Source organism: Falco peregrinus, chromosome Z (genome assembly GCF_023634155.1).
Source record: "Falco peregrinus isolate bFalPer1 chromosome Z, bFalPer1.pri, whole genome shotgun sequence".
Taxonomy (NCBI): Eukaryota; Metazoa; Chordata; class Aves; order Falconiformes; family Falconidae; genus Falco; species Falco peregrinus.
The window spans coordinates 51,461,173-51,476,272 of record NC_073739.1 but is presented as its reverse complement, the minus strand read 5'-3'; the positions used below and the strand labels follow the sequence as shown (position 1 = coordinate 51,476,272).

Below are 15,100 nucleotides of genomic sequence, written 5' to 3'. Positions count from 1 at the left end.
TACCAGGCTTAATCTAAAAAAAAAAAAAGACTGTAGAAAATTATAAGCAGAAAATAAATTAAAAAAAAATGAAAATGCCTCTAAATCAGTCAGATTTACACTCTGCTGGATGGTTCACTGAGTTTATACACCACATTTCAGTTTAGTTTAAGATGGTTCTCTTTGGAAAGGAAGTGAAATGATCAAACAGTTAATTAGGAGCATAGGGCAAATAAACCCCCACACACATATTTTCAACAGAATGCCTGAATAGGATCCTACTGAGACAGTAGCTGCCTTCCTGCTCTACTAGGTGGACCATCACTTAGACCCAGAAGAGCATCCTGCTTCTGTGAATGCCTGCGCCACTACTGATGGATTCAGTCCTCTACTTGAGTTTCACCATGATCCCACCTGTGGATACAAACCACGTAACTCTACTTTCTTTTCACTAATGGAAAAAGAGAGAGAGATGCTCTTCCACCTCCACTCCCATGGGGAGCCCACAGGGACTTACATGGGGTGCTGGGCTTCACATGTCTTTGTGGCTGTTCTTACATGCATGAGTTGTCACTGTTATTTTCAAGGCAGATGGTGCTCATGAAATCAACCCAGATGACAGTTTCACGAAAAACTGTTCTTCACTGAGGCAACAGAAAGGTAGCTGAAGGGCCAGTACCCTGAAAATTCACCCACTGGACTTCCACTATCCCAATACTGCCAAACTTTGTTTAATCTTTTGTGTCACTAACATGGAAGCTCTCCTTTACTGACAAGACGAAGCCACCTTCTGTAAGCTTCTGTAAGCTGCAAGGAAGCTCTGTAAGAGCACCTTACAGAGGAGTATATATGGGAGAAGGAGGCAGTGGCTACCCTACTATGTGTTCTTCTGGTTTTGCACTTAAATATCGGGCTAGCAAGCACTAAAGTGCAGCTGTGTGTCTGCAATCCCTGACCTTATTGTCCAGACTACAAGTGGAATGAAGAAGATAAAGCAAAACAACCAAGGATACTGACCATGAAAAAATTCTAACCATTTACATACAAACATGGCTACAGAAGACAGAGACTGAACACTTTACTCGGTGACCTTAGAGCTTGGGAGACAGGCTGGCTGAATAGTTTAGAAGGCAGCTATAAGCCCCAGGCTACCCAGACTCAGCCAGCCATACAAACACCCGCCTACATATCTGTCTCAGAGAAAAGAAAAATAATACTGCAACCATTTAAAGAACGACACTAATCTAGGTATTAATCTGTGCTTTTTAGAACTCCTTCCAGAAAATAAAAATCTCAGTAGCGTTGGCTCCTCACACCCACTTGTAGTTGAGATCACCATTGTTGTCTGAAGTATGAGGAGGTGGCCCTGACTAGCAAGGAACTGCCCAATAAACGTCTTAGACACAGGAATACATGCACCTCTCCACTTTGGCATGCAGAAGTCAAGGTTCATCTTCTGGAAAAACTGCAAAACCCATCTTCATGATGATGTATTATTCTGATGAAAGACTGTGGTGTTGTGCATCGTTGATGTTGCAATATTACAATGTTGAGCGTATCACAGTTGGCATTTACAGGTGGTGTGCTGGGGTGGGTGTGCCAGCATTTACACTCATGCACTCCTTCCAACAACCACCTCTTGAACGATGAGCACACACGGGTTACTCAGTCAGATCTGAATGTAAACACAAAGCTGCAACAGAGTGGTCTCACCATAATACAAAATCAGACTGCCAAGGAAACAGATGAAATGTGGTTTGAAATTCTGAACCTAACTTTGCTGCTTGGTTAAGCCAGTAACAACCAACAGTATTGCTAAGGTTAGTGTAACAGCACTCTAGAAAAACATCACCCCCAGTACCTATGCTGACATCCTCATTACAGCAGATCTGCAAGGCTGATGTCACACTTCAGACAGCTACAGTTTCAGGTTAGAAATGCAAATGCCACTGTCAGGTTGCCAAATGAATTACACAGGACAATGGCATTTCAGCTCTTCTGGCATGTGGGTCCTCTGTCCTCTTACCTTTTAAAAATCAATTGGATTTTAAAAAATGGTTGGTTTCGAAGAGCTGTTGCAAGCTATGGGTGACACCATTTAAAAGGAAAAAAAAAGTGCCAGTTCTCAACTGAAATAATTGATGCAGCTGCAGCTTTCAACATCATTCACAGCTCTTGATTTAGCTCCTTTTGTAAAAATTGAAGTTAAAAGCAGTGCAGCCATGTGTGTAAATTGGTCACTGTGCCCAGCCAGCTTCCCAGGCCAGAGCACACACAGACTGGAAGACTACAGTCAAAAGGCAGGAGAAAGCATTATTCACATTCATATCATGTATACATGAGAGGCCAGTCCTACTTTTCATGCATGTGATGGCTGCCAATGTGCACACTGCCCCCCAGTTTGTATTTTTATGCTGCATTATGCTTATTATTATGCTGTATTAAGCTAAATTTGCTTTGTATGTTCAATGAAAACAAAACACTCATAGACACACATGAAAAAAACTGCTCAACTGAGTTAAGAGGTTATTGCAAACAAAACTTTTTTTAACAAAATCTGAATGCCTGGAACTGCACTGTGACCTGCACTTTCTACACCCTGGCAATGAGGCCAATAAAGGCAGTAGTTACCCAACAAAACTCAAAATTTATACCCACACCAACCTTGCCAACAGTTTTGTATTTTGGGGAGGCAGATTCTAAACCAGATCAGCTCCTGATCCAGTTTGGACACTGGCTGTATCACAAAGGAGAAGGTGATTTGGGGCTGACTGAGATCCAGCCATCAGAGGGCAGTTTATTCCAGGTGGAAGATTATTCCACTGAAATACAGCATCACTGTGCCGCACCTACCTCTGCAAAGCAAGGGAGTCCTGAGTGGTGCTTGTTTATGAACAGCCTGTTTCGTGGACAATCCATGTTAAAGCATTTGCAGAGCCACTGCAAACAGCCAGTGCCCACACAAACTCCTGCCCTACCAGCACCAGAAAGTCTTCAAGGATGTGCAGATGGCCGGAAGAAATGTTACCAGGAACCTAAACCAAAGCAAATGAACACACCGGCCACAAACGAGAGGGAAGCACCACTGTCTTCCACCAAAAAGCCTCCTTGGTACTGGCTTTGGGAACTGGCCTGGAAGAACGCTGTCCCCATGTTCCCCCTCACACTACCCAGGGCCACACCAGAGACCAGGAGAAGACACTGAAAAACACTTCCATCTGTTACACCTGTTTGCTCGAAAATGTATCTATAGTCAGTATGCTCACAAAGCTGCAGATCACAATCATTTAAAATTCTGAAATTCTCTACAAAATGATAATAACATTGAGCTAAAAATACTACCTAATAAATGTGTCAATGACCTGATATTCAGAAATAGAGGCACTTAAGATACAAATACAAATATGTAGCTTCTTTAGACTCTTGACTATCCTCAGAAAGCAAGATCATTTTGTGTTTACATACATTTGAAAGTCTAGTCTGCAGCTCTTTGACTCAAGAAGTCTTCTTCTACAGCATTCCTTGGCTATATCTCGTTTTCCTACTATACTGTATAAATGTATAGACATTAAAAAACGATGTATTAAAATTGTTCTGTTAATGTTTAAGAGTGACTAAACTCCTTTATGCAAAAAAAAAATCTGTAACACTGGACACTTTTATGTTCATTGTGACAGCAAATGGACCCACTGCCATTATAGCCAAACACAGGAAGAGCGGCAAAGAACGAATATCCTGTTATACTTTCCCCAATAAAATGTCAATATTTAGTCTTTACTAATAAAACAGGAAACATATGAGAAAAACAGAAAGCCACGTTCTTGAATAGGTTACAAAAAACATTAGCTACCTTACCTAGACTTGAATTGCCTTTTGCAATAGTGATGGTCATCTCATACATGTTTTTGACTGGATTTAGGGTTGTGGAACTTCCCTCCAAAGATACTGGGCATTTCTTCTCCATTAAAAGCATTTGATCCTAACACACAGGAAAGTATCAGATCAGAAGACGAAGAGATTGGACATACTGACCTAAACTCATCTTCCCTTACAGACATTGGAAAGGTCAGTCCATCAAAGATCAAACCGACATACATAAGATTTCTGTTTTCTTTCAGGTAACATAGCAAATCTATCACAAAGTATGCTTTTAATTTAGGGACATCAGTTACACTCTTAACATTAATGCAATGAATTCAAGGGCTCTCAGAGTCATTCACCACAGATGTTTGACAATCTGCCAGCGCTAAAGTAATAAATCTTCTAAGAAACTGGAGGTCTTTTAAGAATTTCTGGATAAATCACTGAACAGAAGAAAAAAGAAACACATGACACAGTGACTGTCATATACAGGAATATAATGTCTGCATACTGTGGCATCACAGCCCAGTTTGTGAGCTAAACCGTGCAGGTTTGTGTGAACATCAGGATGCAACTTTCAAACTGCTCCCCCTGGGCTTCCTATGCCTAGCTACCAGCTGTGCACCTCCTCCTTACGCTCATGCCTCTGTGGAGTTTAACAGGGGATATGAAAAGCCCCTTGGCCTGCCCAGTGACTAAACTGTGGTCCAGCAGTATCTACTGCTGTGAGGCACAAACAGACTTTCATATAACCCTGTATCACCAGTCTCTCGGAAATTACTACCTTGACGCCAGAAATTACCTCCTGTTTTGTAGAGTTCTAAATCCCTAAGTTTTGATGTGAGCTGCCACATCTGACAGACATTTACCATCAAAGAACCCTACATGGCTGCTGGCCAGTGTCAGTTTCTGCAAGAGATTCTACAGTGTAGTATGTCCTTTCCATAGGTTTTTTAAATTATTATTAAAAAAAAAAAGAAACATTTTACTTTTCCAGTGGGATCAAGTTGCATGGTAGTGGCAAGGCTTGCACTTAGTGGAATTTCTGCTGTTGTCTGAGATCCAGTCCATGTTGCTGTGTTTTCACTTTCATTTTGGTTGATATCCGGAACACTCAGAGACAGAAGATCCTTTTGGGTAAAACCAGTTGCAGTTTCCAGGCTACTGCCCGCTACGGACTTTTGTTCTCTCCCTCTCTGATTCAGATCCATGTTGTACAGATTCTTGTCAGACACATCGTAATCAGCTGCAGCATTTGAACACTCCTCTCCAACAGACTGTTAAAACACAGAAGACAATGAACAATCAACAATATTTTAAGTATAACTGAAAAGTACGTTTCATGCTAAAATCTTAAACAGAAACTAATCTCACAGCATTTAAACATATCTGCTGTAACATATGTGTCTTCCGTAGATCCCTACAGGCATTTTACTGTAAAATTTACTTGATTCCTCAGACTATTTCTTCTGTTTTAAAATACCAGAAATCAATGAAAATAAGCTACTTCTGAAGGTCAAATTCTAATTTGGCACTCATCAATAACTCTTCACTAACTTCAGCAAAGTAATGCCCACTCACACATTCTCAAACTACACATAACTCCAGCAAACTACTAAAATTAAAGCATCCAATTGTCTTTCTCAAGTGGAAGAACTTCACAAGACCAAGGTCTTCACTCTCAGAACACTTAGCAAGCAACGAGCAATTTCAAGCAGCTCACACAATAAGCATGCAATCTTATCATCCATTTGACTGACTAGAAACATATTGAGGTATCACTTCCTAAGTAAAAACATACTTAGGTATTGCTTCCATGCAAAGAGGGAAAAGTAAATACTCGGTCAAATCTCAGCAAAAAATGAGCATGGAAGTTTTGAAGCGTGACAACAATGAAATACAATGATACAGTTACAGAACCTTAGCAGTTAGTATTTATTGCAAGTGTATCGACTACGGCTGCAGCACTAGGATTAAGTTCTCTCCACAAAATTTATTTAGACTTTCAAGATTCCAAGGTCCTGTATTTCAAATATTTTAATGTATTTCAATAATCACAACCTTCCCCCCCCCAAAAAACCCCCAACAATAAATCCATCCACCTTCAAGTATTCTCTATATGAGCTTTCAAAATAAGTAACTCTAAAAACATGCAGGTCTTTGCTATTATAAAGATGTATCAATAAATTAAGAGGTTGGACTTAGAGGCTCTGTAGCAGTATTAGGGATTTTTCTCTGAAATGCAGCAAATGCAGTCGTAAGAACATCTTCCCCTAGCTATCATTGCTGTTATCCACTGGTCCTATTAAATCTTCTATTCTTTTTCCAAATAATGGGGAAAATATGTTTCCCAGGATTTTGAGATATTTTGCAACGTTTTGTATCAAGGGCCTTAGTGCATACAAGCTTGCTCCGTCCCCAGATAATCATCAAAAAAGGTTCATCTGTAAATAAGGGGCTTAAGTAACATCTGAGAAGATAATTGAGCAAAGCCTAAATACAACTAATCTGCATGATATAATCAATGAAATAATTTACCACCTTTTGGAGAACAGAACACCAGGACTATAACCTACTTAAATTCTTTCATGAGGATTCAGTGACAGCTGGGACACCTACTTTTACAGTATGTTTTGTATCCATTTCTGCATCAGTGAAAACAAGATCCACATCATACTGAATATTTATTCCATATGCCATATTACATATTAAGAGTTGCAGCATATGACTAATGCTGTAATTTTTCAAGAAAAATATGATTTCAGGAATTTGTAACTACAGCAGCATGTGGCCTCTTTAGATCATTTGTAAGTGTTTTTTTTCATCACCTGTTTTAAGTGACACCAAAGGCATTCAGAAACTGTCAACTGTCCTGTAGTCAGAAATAGCTCCTCATAGCATTGAATAATCCTACTACATTTCACTTGTTTCAGAAGTCTTTTATGAACAGATTTTTTCACTATGTTTACTTCGTGAAATCACTCATAACTGCACAGTATAACGTGTTATTTGATGAAAACTTAGTATCACTTCATACCAGTGCACAGAGAGGAGCACTGAAAAGTCAGGACCATAATCTTTAAAAAAACATGTAAACCAAAGACATCTTTAAGCCAATGCTGAAAATAACATAAGACTTTCTAGAACCTCAACGTGATATATGATGTAAATCCAGCCTCTATCTCACAGAATACTTTTCAGCATGCAAAATGCATAATCCGTTTAACAATTACAGAGTTAAACAATGCAATCTGTCCCACTGGCACAGCAGAGATGTGCTCTTCTGTGGATTAGAAGAAACCATTAGAAGATGAATTTAGCTTTCCAACCAGTGCCTCATAAGGCTGAACATATTCCAGAAGGGATAAAGGGAATTACCGCAGCTCAGGTGAGGAGGAAAAAGCAGCAGCTACTCTATTCAAGATCACAGACTGCAAACCCTGGAAAAAATCCCTACAATGTTGCTTTCAAAGATGACTGCTAGGAGAAATTACTTGGAAGAGTCTGGATTAGCAAAATAAATCTACAGATTGCCAAGAAAAAAAGAGAATGAAAAAAAATGGAGAGAAACAGGACACCAAGTCTGATACACACAATCAAGTCATTATGGGTATGTGACCAGTAAGAAAAAAATACTGTTCTTTGTAATACCTTTAAAGAACTTATCTTTATTTACTGACTTTAAATAGAAATTATTAGCAATAAGAGGTTTGATATGTACAGATTTACTTTTAATTACAGTATCATTATGAACATTTTATGCAAGAACACAGTAAATGAATTAGCAAACATACTAAGAAGCATAAAAGCAAAGCTTAGGATGAAAACTTACTCTTGCTTTTCATACCTAAAATATTCTAGAATAATGCAGTTACTTTGTGCTACCACTCCCTACTATGCTCTGAAGTAACAATTAAGTTTTTTTTGTAGCAGGCTGCTCACCACTGCTTTAATACTGCAAACATCTCATCATACTTTATCTGGCTATACAATACACAAATCCAAGCTTTCAATGTTCTAGCTACCTCTCTCTTCAACACAGGTATCTGAAAGACACCAGCACCACCCTAAATAAAACTGCACTTCAATCTGGTAACAAATAGTGACATTTGAACCAGGATGACATACAACATTTATATTTAATAATACAGCCTTTTCACACTTATAATCAAAGTTTGTCATCAATAAAACCATCCTCCTTTTTACCTTGGGAGTTGACAACGGAAGAGAGAAGCTGTAGTTCAGCTCACCGCTACAGGCACTGCCATGCAGAGCTATCATTGAAGCCTGGAAGACGTCACTCTCTAGAGAATACTGCGATTCAAAGGTGGACTCATCCACTAGATCTGCCTCGCTGGAGTCCACCTAACAACAAAAGCAATTCAATCAGCCAGGCTGTTACCTTCATACCACATAAGCCCCGAACACATGCACCTCAGCCACTACATACTGACTGACACTTTCCTCTTCCCCCCCCGCCCCTCCATGCTTTACATTGAAGTTATATTTGCACAGCACAGTAGGAAAATTTTCTGCTTCCAGTTACAATTAATGTTACTACATCTTCAGAGGTTTTAAAAAAGTAGCTGAAGTGAAAGTCTCAACTGGAATGAGTTGCAGGGCTGAGGCAGGCTTTTAACAGGAGTATGAGGTGTTGGGAGAATTCTGCTATACTCCCTGCTGTCAGTATTTTGATTTTTGTAGGGCTTTATTCTTTGCTTGTTAACTTTCTTTTACAAGAATCAGCACTGAAAAAAACATAAGCTTCACTCAGTGCCACCTGTCTGGAATGTTTTGTTCACCCAGCTTCATAGGTTTGGCTGTTCTTAAAAGCATATAGAAAATAATCTTCTGGAAACAGCAATGCTTTCCAATGTATTTATAAGAAAAAATTATAACATTTTTTCTAATTTCTAAAATACTTAACATTTGACAACAAGATTAATACGGATAATTCTCCTGTCTTACACAAGAAATAAAGTTTTGAAGAGTTCCAGACATGGACATGGGCAGTACTTTTTGCCTTTTTTAAAAAACAATTAAATACGTTTTTTTTTTTCCCCAAGACTCATATACTTTCAGAAACTAGAATAAAACTAAGACCTAAAAGACTTAATTTGTGATGCTTCATATTCTACACTTTGATTATAATTTCATCTCCCCTGGCACAGCTCAAGCAAGCAGTGCATGCTAACAAAAATGATCAGCAAGTTCAGAGCCACGACCACAACATAAACTTTTATGAAACAGCCAAGTGCACCCATCTGCAGAGATGGAACCTAACTGTTGCTTTTCAGCCTCTGTGATTCATCGTACTATGTATTCATTATGTCAGATTCACAACAGCAATAGCAACAATCTGCAGTGATTCAACATAATGATTCCTTTTTGGGGTAAAAAGGATCTATTTTTTTATTATCTCAACCCTAAACACTTCACAGCTAATTCAAACTGCTCCTTTGGTGTAAGTTGCTCTCAGTCCATCTTCTGGAAAATGCAGACTAGTGTTACTAAACCTACGCCCTAAGAAAAGGATTGTGAAAAACAGGGACAGACCTGTAGAATCTGAATGTAGATTTATCTATGAAAAACAGTATCTCATGAGTGCCCTCTACAAACACATCCTCAGCGGGAGACTGCACATTCAATTTCATATTTTGCACATTTAATTAGACAGTTGACAGAGTTGACAATTTAACCGTATTATTATCTGTCATGTATTTTCATTGTTCTTTCACAATTTATTTTTCTTATATGAATCACAGACAGAAGTCAAATTTTTAATCTGATCTTTTCAACACATCTGTAATTAATGGATATCTGTAATATATAACTTGGCTTCTTCATACTTCTTCCCAATGAACAGAATAAGGCAAATACTATTATCTAACTACCATACCAAGTTAACAAACTGCAGAAGAAAATACAGGCAGTCTTGTTTAAAAGTTATCAAAACCAGCTTGTCATTTGCAAACATTTGAAAAATAGTAAACATACTGGAATCAGTAATTCAGAGACTTTTTGCCTTGAAATCATCTATTTCAGGGTTTTGGTTTGGTTAATTCTTTTTTCTAATGAATTACATTCTGGTATTCAGTAAAAACTGCTCCTCTACTCATGTCCCAGAAAATGAGGGCCAAATAACTTCAGTATCAGACCCAGATCAGTACATATAACCACAAGAAGACACACTCAGAATACATGTATATTCTGGGGTTTGGGTTTTTTTTTTTGGTTGTGGGTTGTTTGGTTTTTTCCCAGAGTATTATTTCCTTTGTCTTTTTTATCTGAGTTCTTATTGGTAACTTCTGGGTTATGTAAGGCACTAAATGCTCCACTAAGCCCCATCGTTTATACAAGTGAACACCTTTTGACCTTGCAAATCTCATAATCACTGGTTGATGCTGAAGTCTAAAGAATACTATTAGGAGGAAGCATTGGCAGCTTTTGAAGACAGACAGCATTCCTTGTAAGGCTGGATTACATGCAAAAAGAGAGTCCCAAAAAACTGTAAGATAGATCAGTGATATGACATATAGGCAGAGATTTATTTACAAAATAAACACATGAACCTTTCTCTACACAAGGTAAGATTTTCAAAGGGATACTCTGTACATGCAAGCAGAAATGGGTAGTCATACATTTTTGAAAATCTCAGAATAGTTCCCTTCTTTTCCGGCAACTAACATATCATAGGCCAGATTCACAGTTCATGCAACAGCCAAAATCTCCAGACCCCAGTTTCTACCACATGGGGATCTATCCCAGCTATGGTGGATAAGTAATGTAGTGACAGTAAACACTAAAAAAAATCAGTATGAACAGCAACAAAGTAACTCCTTTCATTACAAAATGCAAAGACTTAAGAAATCTTTGGTAAATTGGGCCACTAACCAGAGCCAGCTCAGCATGGAAGAGGGCTGCATCAGCTGGCCCCTCCTCCTCAAGGGACTGGGCAGTGTAGAAAAAGCAATCTTCCTTAGCAGAGACACAGCCCTCCTCTGGTGAAAGCTGCAGAAAGAATGAAGCTCTGAGTTGGATGAGTGGCCAGGACACAGGGCATGGACCGTGTGTTGGGGGGGGTTTACAGAGGCAAATGAATTCCAAATGCAGCAAAGAGTTCATTTCAATCATAGTCACAGTGTTGGGTAGGTAGAGAGAATTTTTTTTTTTATTTATTTACCTGAACTGATTCAGCTTCACATGTCATTTACATCTACAAGTAATGAAAAAGGCCTACCCAGCTATACCACAGAGCCCACAGCTTAGTCTAAACTGATTTTCAATTTCTGCTCTTTATTAAACATATACTAAAACTGCCATCAGAGTGCCACCAGGGGAACAGCATAACAGCAGAGGCCTTCACAACCTTGCCTGCCACACAGCGATCTTGTTAGTAGGCAGAAGACTGCACTCACTGTGTTTTAGGATTATATCTACTAGGTGGAACGGTCTCAAGAGGACAAAAGATTAATTCTGACTATAAACCAATAGCTTTTTCCAACACAATTTGATGCTAGGTGCATTCATCCAGTACTGCAAAGAAACCAGTGATTATTCACAATGTTCAATTAATTGACATGCATAATATGTGAAATATTACAGTGCAACTGCTGAATATTTACAAACTGCTGGGAACAGAAACAAAACCCCCATGCATGTTCTCTTTTAGAGTGGCATCTTCTTAAGCATGAAAAGGTTGACTTGCAAGATATTTTAGTGTGTAACACAGAGTCCCCACTACAAAAAACTAATTTAACAGAGCAAGTTTTAAAAGTACCCTCTTACAGAGAACAAAAAAGTTTCTAGTAACTTAAACATTAGCCATTCTCTCCCACCCTCTCCACAAAGTTCTACTAAGAATTAAAATTCAGTATCTGCATCCACAAAGACTACAAGATTATAATTTCATAAGAAGCACAAATGAACCCCAAAAACTGCACTTGCACTTATAAACATAGTGAAAGGTATCTTCTTTGTATGTATGAACTGGTGCCATTCTACTAATCCAAACTTAACACATCAGGGACACTAATCCACTAGCATCCTTACTGATACACTATCTTAGTAACCCTAGGTCTCCTTCAACCTCATTCTTCTAATTGTTACATGCTACCTTCTGAAATCAAGCCTGAAATTGTTTATAGCTATATTAAAATAACCAGTTTGAGGTATATGAATTGAAGACTACTCACCACTGTTTAAACATGAAGTGTGCAGTCTAAATAGGAAGACTGCATATGTACTATACCTTGCAAAGCAAAGGAACAGGTGAATTCCAGGCAAACCACATCAAACTGACTTAATGTCACCATCTCACACATCCAGAGAATATTGCAAAGTGTATAAAATTATGCCTGGCAACTTGCATCCCTGAAAGACTGTGTTGGCTGCAAGACGCTTCGCTGTTTCAACAGCTGCGAGACAGGTATGCTAGGTCCTGCAATCACTACACCAGTCATACACTACACAGGCCACTCCTACATGCAAGGAGATACAGGAATCTGTTAAAGACAGCTTCTGGGTGTTTTGAGCCACCCAACTATACCCCAAAGCACACCAAGTGTATGCAGAAGTCAGGATCATCATGTACCAGCTTAAATGACATGAAAAGTACCCATCAAATTCCCAAATCCTTACAGGCAGTGGTTTGGCAACTCCTATTTTAACTGTTCCTGGTGGGGCTCCTTTCAGTGCTTGTACTGCTTCCTCCAGGCTCCCATTTTCCAAGTTGATATCGTTGACAAACATAAGCCGATCTCCAGGAAGAAGTCTGCCATCTTGCTCAGCCACACCCCCAGGAACTAATGAGCGAATCACAATTACAGTGTTTGCTGGATCAACTGGATCCTAATTAAACAAATAAAAAAAAATCATTAAGCAACATCTTAAAAATTTAGGTCTTAGGTGAGTTTTTACATTGGTTATGTTGTGTGCTGCCTTATGTCTTGAGAGACTAACTTTTATGCATGAGCTGTTACTAAGCCAACAGAATTGGGTTATTGGAGCTCTGCTCCAGATGAACGCTCATCAGCAACTTACCCTTCTGTCCATACTGTTCATATGTTAGAATTCCACCTGTTTTTAATTCTTATATGTGAAAATTGTTACTTCTTTCTACGTGATGTCCCATGATACACCTCCAGCACAAAATACTGGTAAACTGCAGAGTGCTGTTCATACCGTAATGTGTAAATACACACCAGAAATTCAAATACTTCCTACTGCAATGACAGTGTTGCAGACTTCATCTTCCCTTACATCCAGTGGTTTGGGAATACAGCTGGGCAGTGCAGACTGGGGCAAAGTTAATATGTGCATTCTAGTGCAACAAAGGGCTTATTTTCAGTAACTCTCTTATGCTTCATGGCACCAGATCTTGGTGAGCTGAGAAAGCGCTTTTTAAGAGGCAAATCTTTGTGCATGCCCTATTAAGACATTTTATGGGAGACAGGAACACACCAGAACAGCACTAATCAACAACACACAACAAAGTGGTGTTTACTTCAAGGACAACTGGTTTGTAGTCCCCATCCTCCCAATGCACTGATTTTTATAAAAACACTAGCATCAAAAACTAGTAACAGGAACATATGACTCTATTATAACAATCACCACAGGTGCACACATTCTTATACACACAGGTGCATGATTCTTATACAATTACATTCACAAGGAACACTATTATATGTCAAAACTTCCAACACATGGCAATTCACTTGAATATACACAGAAAAAAACCCAATAAATGTAGTAATGTACCAGCAAAAGGAAGAGAAAAGCAAACATCTACAAACTGGCACGCAATTGTAACAAGTTTCCATGCCAAGATGCACATCTGAAAGCACACACATCATCAAAGTGGCACCCAAAACCACAGGAATTGGACACTGCTCAAAGCTAGTGTGAGAGGTGCTCAGGAGGGTAGGGCACCCAGAAGACCCTTAACACTTCATGGCAGTTAACGCTGTAAGAAGAATACCGTGGAGCAATAAAACACAACTGGAAATGTAACTAGCATTGCTGGGCATAGTGCTTGAATCTGAACACTGACACCTCCCTCACTATTTTAATCAATATTTACACTGCCACTTTAGGTGACCCTGCATGAGATATTTATTTTTTTTTTTTCCAAAAATCACTTCTTTCATCGTATGTAATAGTCTTCCCTAGGTAAGAAATCATGTAGACTTTCTTACAGGCCTGCCACTGCATAAAACATGAGGAACATGTTAGTAGGAACATAACTGTCCTTAACTTTAGTCACTGTTCATTGAAAATTAATGGAAAATTTGATGGAAACAACAAAATACAAAGATAAATCTCACTGTAAACTTATTGTTCACAGTCTTAGATGAAAGCAGAAACTTCAGTGACGAACTGAAATGTTTTAACCACATGTCAAAGGAGAGAACATAGGACAAATCACGTATGTTATACTAAAATGTAAATTTCAGAAAGCTGACTAGAGCTGTAGGATATAATCAAACTCACATTTGCAAAATATACAAAATAATTTAAGGTACCTCCAGCAACCCTTCAGTATTACCACCCACAATCAAAATCCAGTAACTAACCTCACAGGCAACAATAGTTTGTACCAATGCTTCAGAAGAGCCTGAAGTAAAAATACGCTTTTCTTTGGGCTGATGTGTCTCACTGCAGAGCATCATGAGCAACACACTAGAGAGTAATCACTGTTTCACAAAACAGACATTGGACTATGGCTTTACCCTTCCAATTAATTACTAAACTACACTGCTCTTCACCTTTATCAGTGTGCAAATGCAAAATACTACTGAGGCATAGATTAATTCTAAGCAGTGCACTGCGGGCGTAATTTCCACCTGGAATGACCTCCAGATGCAACTGCATATACTCTTAGGGACAAGATCTAGCAGTGACCTTGGAGGAGACAGGATGCTGCAGCCTCATCAAATAGATGGGCAAGAGCCTAAGCTGTCTGCAGGGACAAATTACTTGAAGTCAGATTAAAAATCATCCACTGTGACAACTGAGAACAGGAAGAAAACTTGTTCTGGGATTCTGACCAACTGCAGAGAGGGCGCTGCGCTGTGTGTCATCAGGACACACCAAGAATCACAGCTTAAGTTACCCAGGAATTTTGAAGTCAAAACACAAAACGAATTGGGGGCATTTAGGCACATCCTGGACAGAGAGCTGCTAAGCAATGGATCTCAGAATTACAGTTCTGGATTTTAGTAAAACCTGCTTTAAGTACCTGAGTCCTTTATTGGAT

At 38.9% G+C, this 15,100-nt stretch overlaps 1 protein-coding gene across 20 annotated transcripts in view; it reads right to left on the bottom strand.

The window, feature by feature from the left end:
- Positions 1-15,100, bottom strand: part of MPDZ (multiple PDZ domain crumbs cell polarity complex component) — a 99,358-nt gene that overhangs the window by 42,553 nt on the left and 41,705 nt on the right. For 18 of the 20 annotated variants that reach the window (XM_055790799.1, XM_055790801.1, XM_055790805.1 and 15 more), the window contains 5 exons: positions 12,481-12,690; positions 10,735-10,851; positions 8,047-8,205; positions 4,830-5,117; positions 3,835-3,958 (listed from right to left, as the gene is read on the bottom strand). In XM_055790799.1, the coding sequence (XP_055646774.1) occupies positions 3,835-3,958; positions 4,830-5,117; positions 8,047-8,205; positions 10,735-10,851; positions 12,481-12,690 (898 nt within the window). The remainder of the gene's footprint in view (positions 1-3,834; positions 3,959-4,829; positions 5,118-8,046; positions 8,206-10,734; positions 10,852-12,480; positions 12,691-15,100) is intronic. The other 2 variants (XM_055790808.1, XM_055790814.1) reach the window with 2 other exon arrangements.